At 45.1% G+C, this 13,270-nt stretch overlaps 1 protein-coding gene across 5 annotated transcripts in view; it reads right to left on the bottom strand.

Moving 5' to 3' along the window:
- The window catches only part of LOC141160946 (uncharacterized), a 175,908-nt gene that overhangs the window by 138,745 nt on the left and 23,893 nt on the right, over nt 1–13,270 (bottom strand). For all 5 annotated transcript variants that reach the window (XM_073645740.1, XM_073645739.1, XM_073645742.1 and 2 more), the window contains exon 3: nt 2,406–2,465. In XM_073645740.1, coding sequence (XP_073501841.1) covers nt 2,406–2,465 — 60 coding nt within the window. The remainder of the gene's footprint in view (nt 1–2,405; nt 2,466–13,270) is intronic.

Here is a 13,270-nt window from a genome sequence, read left to right as displayed (position 1 = left end):
GTTTATTTCGCTATGTTTTGTGCTGTAAGCAGTCCCAAAATCGAGATGTCACATATGTCAGCATTATTTTTGCAAACATTTTTTCAATGTAACTTTAGCTGTCAGCGTGGCCTTCATTGCTTTTCCTCTTCACTTTAAAAGGGAAAAAATATATATTGAGAAAAATTTATTAGCAAAGCAAATGAAGACAGCCATAATAAATAAGGCATGTAGTGACTGGCCCCCTGGGCCGTGGGGTACTCGGAATCGGGCCTTCTACGGTGCTGATGGGGGTAGTAGTGGCAACCCGGTCCCGTGGCTCAGGGTGGTCAGACCAAATGCAGTGACAGTCTATTTATATGGTTTGCAATGTCCGACTACGCCACCCGTGGATTGTGGTCAGAGTGAACCGCCGCTGCAGGGCACACCGCTGAGGCTGGTGTTGTGGGTGCAGCAGAGCATAGTATAACTCCCCATGAGAGGAGTGTAGCCTCAGGGCAGTGAGCGTAGATGGTGGGAGTTGTGGTGCGGGGCGTCCCAGTACCGTTAGTGCTGGCGCGGTAAGAAACACAAAGACAACGTGTTGCAGTCCAGGGTCTTTTACTCACAGTTCGTATACTCCAAGCCACTTCTGTACAGGTAATGACTGCCCAAGCAGTGCTGCGTCCACCAGGTGAGGGGCTCGGTCAACCCCCAGGCAATTCAAGAGTATGGCACAGGACTTCCTTCTGTCCTTTCTCTGGCTCATGCCCCACCAGTGACCAAACTTCTGTCCAGCTGCCGCGGATCTATGCGGGCAAACGTGGGCCCCGTTTCCCGTTTTCCTATATGGTGCCTTCCTAGCAGGTTTGGCGGGGGGTCGCACCAATAAATGATCACGACCTCCGGTTCTTGGCTGAGGGATGATTTACCTCCACCAATTTGGGATCCGGTACCCTTATTCTGCCTGACCCTTCACCCGTTATCTCGTGGGTTCTTAGGGTCCCTTCTTCCTTCTAGTTTCTGAGCCTTTCTACTTCTCGGTCTCCTCTCCTTCTTTCCTGTTCCTTCTTCTCCCCCTTTCCTCGGCCTCTTCTCCAGGCCTACTTCTCCTTCCTTCCTTCCTCCTTTCTGGCCCCGGCCTTTTCTCTAGGCCTGCCTCTGAGCAGAGCTCCTACAGAGCCTCTGCTCCCTGCCACCTCTCCACTGAACTTCTCTTCTCTCCTCCTAGAACTAAGATGGTGCCCGCCTTATATACCTCCTCCTCTGTGTGTGAGCTCAGGTGACCTGCACCCAATGAGCTCCTACCTATGCTCAGAAACCGTCCCCTTCTGCTCCTACACCACTGGGTTTTCCTCCCCCCTCCCCACTCCAGCCAGGGACATAGTCAGATGTGCCTGCATATATATATATAAATGGGAGCACCGTAGAGCTGTCCCCCGGAAATGGGGTGTGTGTGGTGTATGCAGCTAACTGAGCCCTGGTCCATACTCCATCCTTACCTGGGAGTGAAATATCACACCTCTGGTTGAGGTGCAATACCCCTGTAGCAACCGAACCCTCGGGGCGCTACAGTAGCAACATATGTTTTTTCAGCTTACTAATGCATCACAGCTGAAATTGAAAAGTACGCCCAAGTCCTGATATAAATGACAGAGCCAATGAAAGATGCTGTATATGAGAGAGATTCTCACTTACAATATTACTTATTGGTTGCCATGGAAAATTCTCAAAAATTTTTTAGGATTCTTATGAAATCTGAGGTATACAGACTGTGGTAGATCGCTCACTCAGCTGCACATGGAGGACGCAGGAATGCCGTTCCTTTAAATTTTTGAGTGGTTTATTAAAAACATGGCATAAACCACTATCAAGTCCTTCAAAACAAACAGGCCTATCTTGGCATAACGGGTAAACAGAAGAAAATAAGTTAGTGCAGTCCATAGGCCTGTGGGGTTTGGCTCGCACAGGGTTAGCACAGCAGACACAGTTTAGGAAAACAAACACAAGCCCCTCTCTGGAGCTAGCTTCTCCAGACACTGAACACTGAATGCCTCAGCAGGCTGAGTATTTAAACCCCAGATCACACACTGAGGTGGAGATATGAAGAACAACCTCTCTGCTCTATAGTTGTTCTCATAAAAACACGCCCTTTTGCAAAGGGTGATTTAACCCCTCTCAGCATATATATCATGCTGGAGGAAACTTAACGGTTTTAATTCACTGAAGCTAATAGCTTCAGGGAAACATATCTCCCCTCCAGCACTTTACCAGTGACTTTGTCACAAGACTTCCAGCAAAACCCTATATATGTCTATGAAACTTATAGTAAATACATATATTTTTAGGAGGAGCACTAAATATGGTTTTGCATAGGGAGCCATGTTCTGTGCAGAACACCAAAAGTAAAATTATTCATATCTGTACATGTAAGTACTGCACTATACCTGTGGACTGTGCCCCTCCAACTCCATATGGTGGTGGGGGTGGAAGAGCTCCTCCGGCATCTGTATAAAAACAAAAATGACAAGGATATTTACAATGATATGTTAGGATTTACAGTCAGATGGCATCATATCCATGATACGATAAAATATTGATATGTTCTTATGTCCTCCTCCCTGCACACATTGGAATATCTTTCACATCACTGTGAGTTTAATAATAGTGCAATGCTGGAATGAGTGGAAGTGGTGTCAGACTAGTCCAGATATGCCGCGTTCAACTTCTATTTTACAATAACTGCAGCAACACTTAAAGGGAATCTGTCAGTAGGATCAACCTCCCTAAGCTGTTTATATGGGCATTCAGGTCATGGGAAGCTGAATAAAATGATACTTTGATATCTGCAATCTTATATCTTATTCCTGAGAAATTCACATTTTTCTTATATGTAAATGATCTGTTCCAGTCTATGGGGCAGGAAGTCCCTGAGAATCTGCCTCCAGGGTTTATTTTAAATGAAAGGGAGAGTTACCAGTGTGAGATGTGTAACCAATAGTGTTGAGCGATACCTTCCGATATCAGGAAATATCGTATCGGATTGGATCGGACCGATACTCAAAAAGTATCGGATATCGCCGATTCCGATACCGGAAACCAATGCAAGTCAATGGGACACTAATATCGGAATGAAAATAAACCCTTTCTTTCCTTGTAGGTTAATTCTACATGAAGTAAAACAACTAAGAATAATGTAGAATGTATTACGCGAAAAGCCGGCAATTCATCAGCGCATACACCGGTACCCGACAATTTACAACAGAAAGAATAGAGCACCACACATAGATTAGATAGATAGAAACATGTCAGTCACATATATATGAAGTACAGTGACTGTGTTGCTTACTGTACTTGTCATTTAGTGTAAAGGATTTATTTAAAAAAATAATAGTGTTTTCATGCACTGTCTCTTTAAAAAAGCCGGCCGGCAATTCAGCAGCGGTACCCGACAATTTATAACAGACAGAATAGAGCTTCACACATAGATTAGATAGATAGAAACATGTCAGTCACATATATATGAAGTACAGTGACAGTGTTGGTTACTGTACTTGTCATTTAGTGTAAAGGATTTATATAAAAAAATAATAGTGTTTTCATGCACCGTCTCTTTAAGAAAGCCGGCCGGCAATTCAGCATCTGTACCCGACAATTTAGAATAGAAGGAATAGAGAATCATACATAGATTAGATAGATAGAAACATGTCAGTCACATATATATGAAGTACAGTGACAGTGTTGCTTACTGTACTTGTCATTTAGTGTTAAAATAAAGGATTTATTTAAAAAAAAATTGGCGTGGGGTTCCCCTTAATTTTAGTCTCTAGCGGAGGTTAAGCAGACAGCTGAGGCAGATGTTTGAAGCCTGGGAAGGGGGTAATACCCACGGAGCTTCCCAGGCTACTAATATCAGCCCCCAGCTGAATACCTAGCCTTTACTAGCTATTAAAATGGGGGACCCCCCCAAAAAAATGACGTGGGGTCCCCCCTATTTTAATAGCTAGCAAAGGCTAGGCAGACAGCTGGGGGCTGATATTAATAGCCCAGGAAGGGTGCATGAATATTGGCCCCCTCCTAGGCTAGAAACACCAGCCGTCAGCCGCCCCAGAATTCTGGCACTTAGCCTCGCTCTTCCCACTGCCCTGTAGCGGTGGCAGTGGGGTAATAGGGTTGGGGTTGATGTCAGCTTATAATGCCAGCTGACATCAAGCCCAGGTTAGTAATGGAGAGGCGTCTATAAGACACCCCCATTACTAACCCCATAGTGAAAGTTAAAAAAAAAACACAAACACCCAGAATAAAGTCCTTTAATTGAAATAAACACACAATTCTTTATTGTTCTAAATTAAACCATACTTACCGTCACGCCCATTCCAGCTGAAGCCAACGATCTCCTGCAATAAAAGAAAAATAATAAAGCAACCTCATCCTTACCTTTCCATGGTTCCCACGACGGCTCCAGCTCTGCTACATCGAGATGACAGGCTGGACCGCAGCAGAACGCTGCCATCCAGCCTGTCATCCCGCAGACACTGAGAAGCGCAGGCATGCTTGCGCTCTTCAGGGTCTCTCTGTGACGGCATCCAGATGAGCCGACAATGAACTCGGCTCACCTCATGCACGTCACTGACAGCGTGGGAGAATTCTCCTGCACTCAGCGCTTCAGCGTGAGAATTTCCCCACGCTGTCAGTGACGTGAATGAGGTGAGGTCATGTCCAATGAACTCAGCTCACTTCATGTACGTCACTGACAGCGTGGGAGAATTCTCACGCTGAAGCGCTGAGTGCAGGAGAATTTTCCCACGCTGTCAGTGACGTGCATGAGGTGAGCTGAGTTCATTGGACATGAACTCGGCTCATCTTTATGCCGTCACAGAGAGACACTGAGGAGCGCAAGCATGCCTGCGCTTCTCAGTGTCTGCGGGATGACAGGCTGGATGCCGGCGTTCTGCTGCGGTCCAGCCTGTCATCTCGATGTAGCAGAGCTGAAGCTGTCCTGGGAACCATGGAAAGGTAAGGATGAGGTTGCTTTATTATTTTTCTTTTATTGCAGGAGATCGTTGGCTTCAGCTGGAATGGGCGTGATGGTAAGTATAGTTTAATTTAGAACAATAAAGAATTGTGTCTTTATTTCAATTAAAGGACTTTATTCTGGGTGTTGTGTTTTTTTTAAATACTTTACTAGAAATTCATGGTGGTCATGTCTAATATTGGCGTGACCCCATGAATTTCGGGCTTAGGGCCAGCTGATAATGCCAAGCTGGCCTTAACCCCTTTATTACCCAGTGAGCCACCGCACCAGGGCCCTGGATGAGTAGGGTACAGCGCCAGAAGATGGCGCTTCTATGAACGCGCCATTTTCCGGGGCGGCTGCGGACTGCAATTTGCAGCGGGTGGGGCCCAGAAAGCTTGGGTCTCCCTGCGCTGCAGATTCCAGCCCCCAGCTGCCTAGTTGTACCTGGCTGGACACAAAAATAGGGTGAAGCCCTACGTATTTTTTTTTTAAATTATTTCATGTAATTCATGAAATAATTAAGGAAAAAAGGGCTTCCCTATATTGTTGTGTCCGGCCAGGTACAAATAGGCAGCTCGTGGTTGGGGGCAGCCCGTTCCTGCCTGCTGTACCTGGCTGGACCCAAATATAGTGCGAAGCGCCACGTCAATTTTTTTTTAATTATTTCATGAAATAATTTTTTAAAAAAAGGGCTTCCCTATATTGTTGTGTCCGGCCAGGTACAAATAGGCAGCTGGTGGTTGGGGGCAGCCCTTTCCTGCCTGCTGTACCTGGCTGGACACAAATATAGGGCGAAGCCCCACATCAATTTTTTTTTAATTATTTCATGAATTTTCTGAAATAATTAAAAAAAAATTGACGTGGGGCTTTGCACTATATTTGTGTCCAGCCAGGTACAGCAGGCAGGAACGGGCTGCCCCCAACCACCAGCTGCCTATTTGTACCTGGCCGGACACAACAATATAGGGAAGCCCTTTTTTTCTTTATTATTTCATGAATTTCATGAAATAATTAAAAAAAAAAATACGTGGAGCTTCGCCCTATTTTTGTGTCCAGCCAGGTACAACTAGGCAGCTGGGGACTGGAATCTGCAGCGCAGGGAGACCCAAGCTTTCTGGGCCCCCCCCCCCGCTGCAAATTGCAGTCCACAGCCACCCCGGAAAATGGCGCGTTCATAGAAGCTGGATGCTGTACCTGGCTGGCATACAAAAATATAGCAAAGCCCACGTCAAAATTTTTGTGAAAAATTAATTAAAAAATAAATAATAATTTAGGGACTGCATCTTTATTAACTCCTCAAATGACATTTAGTGTTAAAATAAAGGATTTATTTAAAAAAAAAATTGGCGTGGGATCCCCCATAATTTTAGTCTGTAGCGGAGGTTAAGCAGACAGCTGGGGAAGATGTTTGAAGCCTGGGAAGGGGGTAATACCCACGGAGCTTCCCAGACTACTAATATCAGCCCCCAGCTGAATACCCAGCCTTTACTAGCTATTAAAATGGGGAACCCCCCCAAAAAAATGACGTGGGGTCCCCCCTATTTTAATAGCTAGCAAAGGCTAGGCAGACAGCTGGGGGCTGATATTAATAGCCCAGGAAGGGTGCCATGAATATTGGCCCCCTCCCAGGCTAGAAACACCAGCCGTCAGCCACCCCAGAAATGGCGCATCCATAGGATGCGCCAATTCTGGCACTTAGCCTCGCTCTTCCACGCTGCCCTGGTGCGGTGGCAGGGGGTAATAGGGCTGGGGTTCATATCAGCGCCAGCTGCCATGAAGCCCAGGTTAGTAATGATGGGCGTCTATAAGACACCCCCATTACTAACCTACAAAGTGTTAAAAAGAAAAAACACACTACACCAAGAAAAAAATAATTTATTTGAAATAAAACACACCATTTTATTTAATTCTTAGTTTACTAAAAAAAAATAGTTACCTGTCCACGTTCCTGCGTTGATCTCCCATGCACAGCTGTCACATCTGGAGATGGTGACAGCTGTGCATGGCTGCTGTAAGCTCACGCTGCCGGGAACACGTCCGCTCCCGGCAGCGGGAGCCACTGACTGAGGTCACCGGAGTGCATTCAGGCAGCGCAGCTCCGGAGACCTCCTTTACGGCACTGCTGTACCGTGGGAATTTCTCACGATACAGCAGGGCCGTAAAGGAGCTGACCGGAGCAGCGCTGCCTGAACTCCGGCGAACCCGCTTATGCAATGACGGGGCTGCTTTACGGCCCCGTCATTCTAGCGGCGGCAGCGGTTCAGAACGGTCACATTCTATGTGGCTGCTCTGAACTGGAGATCTTCATGGGACACTCGTGGACTACTACGGAGGGGTAAGGATAAGGTTGTGGTTTATTATTTTATATTTTATTACAGGAGATCGATGGCTTCGGGGAATTAGGTGTCTAGGTGAGTATAGGTGTAGTTTTTTATTTTTTACTTTATTTTAGGTGGCGATCGGCGGGGACAGGTAATGTATGAACTAATTTATTGTAGGCAACCACTGGCCACCAATGACATGTATTTAACATTTATTGGGGACACAGTAGGGCAATTTAAATAGCAGGATCAGGCTGATGGGAACTACTGCTCCCATCGAGCTGATCCTGCTGGCACGAGTGGACCGGGGACAGACATAGGCCGATGGGAGTAGTAGTGTCACATCGGCCTATGTCTGCCTGCACGCACACACCCGCACACATCACACAGACACCGTGCACACCCGCACACATCGCACAGGCACCGCGCACACCCGCACACATCGCACAGACACCGCACACACCCGCAGACACCGCACAGACACCGCACACACCCGCAGACATCGCACAGACACCGCGCACACCCGCAGACATCGCACAGACACCGCGCACACCCGCACACATCGCACAGACACCCACACATACCAATCATGACGGGTCTGGGAGGTGAGGCTGACCTGTGCGGCCGTGGGAAAGTTCATGTGAGTTCATGCAATGCAGTCAAGCATGAACTCACATGAACCCTCTGAGGGCACCGCGGCGACTTCAAATGAACAGCTGATCGGCATCACCTGATACCGCAGCTGTTCATTTGAAATAACTGGCGGGAAAGCGCAGCACAGAACGGGAAAGCCGGCGGTGAAGTCTTTTCACTGCCGGCTTCCCCGCCCGGGTCCTTCGCTCCCCGCTCCTTGGTGCTGCGCTCCCCGCCCGGTCCTAACTTACGATCGGGATGGGAGGTGGCGAGGGGAGCGGAGGATCGGGGTGGGAGGCTGCGGGGAAGCAGTATGGGGCTGTGCGATTGTTTAAAAGCCGGCGGCTTTTTACCGCGCGCCGGCTTTTAAACAATCAGGAGAATTCTCCCACGCTGGGATGGCATTCTGATGACAGGCTTGATCGCAGCTGAGCGCTGCCATCCAGCTTGTCATCCTTCAGAGAAACGGCAGAGCGCAGGCATCATGGGAACTTCCGATTCCGGTATTCGATATTGTAAAAGTATCGGAATTAAGTATCGGAATTCCGATACCGCGAATATCGGCCGATACCCGATATTTCAGTATCGGAATGCTCAACACTAGTAACCAACAAAGAACAGGAGAACTGAACTTGTCTCATAGCAAACACTTTAGCAGCTTCAGCTCTCACAGCTCTGCTGCAATGCAAAACTAATGGCTGCCTGTGAGATGGAAGTGGAAGCACTGAGAGGAACCTGCAGATGTGTCAGTTATAGTCACACATTGTTCTACATAACACCCCCTTTTATTTAAGATAAGCTTTGGAGGTGGAGTCTCATGCAGATCAGTGTCCTGTCCATAGACCTGAACAGCACAAGGTGTCACTTTATTCAACTACCTACGTGCCAATATATAGACGGCTTAGGAGGGTAGATCCTACTGACAGATTCCCTTTAATGGACAGACAATGGAATATGGCTACCCTCCAATTCTAGACTATTATTGCTAATCAACTTATGTGACATTCCCTCTTAGTGTTGCAGAATCAATCCATATGCAAATAGCCTCTTATGCCACCTAATGGATGTAGCAATCCTAAATATCAATAATGACCCTTTAACGAGCCTTGCTTCATGATTTAGAATAAGAAGCCAAACCAAAAACTCCATTGCTGTTTGCCACTCCTCAGTGCACAGTTCTCCTGTTGACTTGGCTGAGTGAGAGGTCTCTGACATGGGATCTTAAGCCCCCGTCTCACATAGCGAGATCGCTAGCGAGATCACTGCTGAGTCAAGGTTTTGGTGACGCAACAGCGACCTCACCAGCGATGTCGCTATGTGTGACACTTTGCAGCGATCAGGCCCCTGCTGTGAGGTCGCTGATCGCTGCGGAATGTCCTGGACCATTTTTTGGTCTTTGCCCTCCCGCTGATAAACAGCGGGTTACTAGGGGCACACGCGCACTTAGTAACCCGCTGTTTATCATGGTTACCACTCTGCTACGGTGAGCGGTAACCCGCTGTTTATCATGGTTACCAGCCTGCTCCTGCTTCAGCAGGCTGGTAACCAGGAGCAGGACATCGTGGAAAGATTCCCCTGATCGCTGGTGAGCCTACCTGTTTGACAGCTCACCAGCGACCACATAGCGACGCAGCAAGGATCCCTGACAGGTCGTATCGTTGTCGGGATCGCTGTAACGTCGCTAAGTGTGACGGGGCCTTAAGGGACGATGTTTATCTTTTTCTAGAGTGCCAAGTCAACCTATAAGTCTCCTTATGCGGATTTAGCCCTGACTTACTGTAGCATTTGAGTGAGACTCTTCTGACAGGAAGTCTAAAGGGTAATTACTTATAACTTATTAATAACTTAATATTGTATAAAGGAATAGCACACAAGAATAGGCACAAAACAGAATGTTTTTTTTAATGCTTTTAATTTTACACCCTTATATCCAAAAAAAGTTATTACGCCGCAAAGTAAAGTATGGAAATGTTTTGGGTAATATGTACCCTTCGTTAGAGTCAGACCATGAATAGGGTATATGTGGAATGTTTTTCCTGGGCAAATAAAATGCAGAATACCCACATTCCATTCAAACCGGATTCCTCTATATCCCTTGCATGTTGTACCACTCGGTCCCCTCTCCTATGGACAATAGTCATTTCCACTCTCTCTCTCTGGATCCTTAGACAGGCTAGTGATTACATCCCTTCATATACTGGTGTAAGTGGATATTCTGCATTTTTCGTATAGGAAAGATATTCCATAAACCCAACATACCCTATTCATAGCCTGATGAAGAGTACATTACCCAAAATGTTGCTGTGTTTCACTTTTCTGTGTAATAACTTTTTTCTTATATATATATGAGGGCAGAAAATTAAAAGCATTCAAAAAAACATTCAGTTTTGGCCTATTCTTGGTGTGCTATTCCCTTATACAATATTAATTTTCTGACAAAGTCAGCAGTAAAGTAGCCTGCTCCATTGGAATTAGCCATCTTTTGTCTAAAGGGTAAACTTATCTTTGTGGAGAGTGCCAACTCAGCCTATAAGTCTCCTTATGCTGACTTGACACTCTTTACATAGTTAATCCAATAACTTAAAGGGGATATCCAATTTTCCGATGAAAGTCTGCAGTTACTCACGCCGTTAGGATTATCCTGTTTTGCCGGAGAGAGCGATCGGTCACGTGACTGCAAGTATGCGATTTCCCCATTTGTTGATAAACCCTAGCACTATACTTAGCATATCTATGTCTGCGTATGGGATCAAGATTATGTATAGAACAGGAATCCTTAAAACTGGGCCAAAATGTGCTAACTATATCTAAAGTCTTAGTGTATGTGAACGACCTAGAATTAGCTTATAAGGTTTTCATGAGATGGTACTTTGTTCCCTTGTGGACAGCAAACTATATCCTCAGCTACATCTCTTCTTGTTTCATGGAGTGGAGTAATTCTGGAGACATGTTACACATTTTATGGAGCTGTGGTTAGGTTCTGGTCAAGAATTTATGCAGTGAACGTTTCTTTTCTGCATTTGGAAGTCCATGAACTTCCAATCTCATGAACTTAATTCTGACTTTTTTTAATCTGTGGCCAAACATTTGCCCAGTCTTGGAAAAAAATGTCCCTCTACAAGAGTTCAAATCTAGGATGATGGGTTCTTCATAGATGAAAACTTTTCAATATTGATGGCTAACCACCAAAAATCTGCATTGATTATTAGAGATGAGCGTTGTTCTACTCGAACTGTTCGCCAATCTCAAATTCGAGCTGTTTTGGGCGGTGTTCGAGCCGGTCGGCGAACACGAACAATTTGAGAAAAATTCGGCTGTTCGAGGTTATGTTCGATAACTGTTCGTGCACCAAAATCATAACTGGATTTTTTCTCAGTAATGATGAAAATTAATGTTAATACGCAGTTTGAGTGTACAGCGGGGCGGGGGAGGGGCAGGGGATGGATCTCTGCAGGAACAATGAAGATCTCCATTTTTTTTTCTCTTTCCCGCATTTGCAGTGGGGAGGTGCAATCTGTCAGCCTATCAGCAGCGCACACACGGAGCGAAGTGCTTTTTTTCACACAAGCAAGGGCATGTGTGATTGGCAGTGTATGTCACATGTCCTTGCCCTATAAGACCAAGCCATTTTCCCCGTCGCCACCATTTTCTCACTGCTGCAGCTGCGTGTTAGACGGCACCGCTGTTGCTGTGTGCGCTATACCTTGTTAATTTCAAGCCAATTTTCGCACAAATATACAGATAGCTTGGGAGTAGGGAATAGTTGTGATTGCAGTCCTTTTAAGGACTAGGTTACAGCATTTCCTACGACTTTTATCAGGCAGGTCTGTGCTCTTAAATAGATAGATTGTGGGAGTAAAGACTAATTGTAATTGGAGTCCTTTTCAGGACTAGGTTACATCAGTTCCTATCAGTTTTTGCCAGGCAGGTCTGTGCCAGTGCTGTGCAAGTTTTTTTCACAGCATTTGGCTGAATCTAGCAAAGCTAATCCTTTTTGGCCTATTGCAGAGTGTGTTAGTCAGTGGAGTAGCCTATCTGTGTTGCAAGATATACCACCTGTGTATAGAATACCATTTTTTTTACTGCACCTAGTGAAGTAAAATCTTTTGGGCATAGCATCATTCTATTAGTCCATCTATACTGACCTCCATCAGGTTGCAAACTGAATATAATTTTTTTCTGCATCTAGCTCTGAAAAAATATTTGGGCTTCTAGCAGTGTGTGGGACTTGGTCTATTAGTCCATCTATACTGACCTCCATCAGGTTGCAAATTAAAAATAATTTTTTTCTTCATTTAGCTCTGAAAAAATATTTGGGCTTCTAGCAGTGTGTGGGACTTGTTCTATTAGTCCTTCTATACTGACCTCCAGCAGGTTGCAAATTGAATATAATTTTTTTCTGCATCTAGCTCTGAAAAAATATTTGGGCTTCTAGGGGTGTGTGGGACTTGGTCTATTAGTCCATCTATACTGACCTCCATCAGGTTGCAAATTAAAAATAATTTTTTTCTGCATCTAGCTCTGAAAAAATATTTGGGCTTCTAGCAGTGTGTGGGACTTGGTCTATTAGTCCATCTATACTGACCTCCATCAGGTTGCAAATTAAAAATAATTTTTTCTGCATCTAGCTCTGAAAAAATATTTGGGCTTCTAGCAGTGTGTGGGACTTGGTCTATTAGTCCATCTATACTGACCTCCATCAGGTTGCAAATTGAATAAAAAAAATTTCTGCATCTAGCTCTGAAAAAATATTTGGGCTTCTAGCGGTGTGTGGGACTTGGTCTATTAGTCCATCTATACTGACCTCCATCAGGTTGCAAATTAAAAATAATTTTTTTCTGCATCTAGCTCTGAAAAAATATTTGGGCTTCTAGCAGTGTGTGGGACTTGGTCTATTAGTCCATCTATACTGACCTCCATCAGGTTGCAAATTGAATAAAAAAAATTTCTGCATCTAGCTCTGAAAAAATATTTGGGCTTCTAGCGGTGTGTGGGACTTGGTCTATTAGTCCATCTATACTGACCTCCATCAGGTTGCAAATTAAAAATAATTTTTTTCTGCATCTAGCTCTGAAAAAATATTTGGGCTTCTAGCAGTGTGTGGGACTTGGTCTATTAGTCCATCTATACTGACCTCCATCAGGTTGCAAATTAAAAATATTTTTTTTCTTCATTTAGCTCTGAAAAAATATTTGGGCTTCTAGCAGTGTGTGGGACTTGTTCTATTAGTCCTTCTATACTGACCTCCAGCAGGTTGCAAATTGAATATAATTTTTTTCTGCATCTAGCTCTGAAAAAATATTTGGGCTTCTAGCGGTGTGTGGGACTTGGTCTATTAGTC

Source organism: Phyllobates terribilis, unplaced genomic scaffold, assembly GCF_046119375.1.
Source record: "Phyllobates terribilis strain yellow unplaced genomic scaffold, ASM4611937v1 Scaffold_9__5_contigs__length_417890890, whole genome shotgun sequence".
NCBI classification, from domain to species: Eukaryota; Metazoa; Chordata; class Amphibia; order Anura; family Dendrobatidae; genus Phyllobates; species Phyllobates terribilis.
This window is presented reverse-complemented; position numbering and strand designations above follow the sequence as displayed.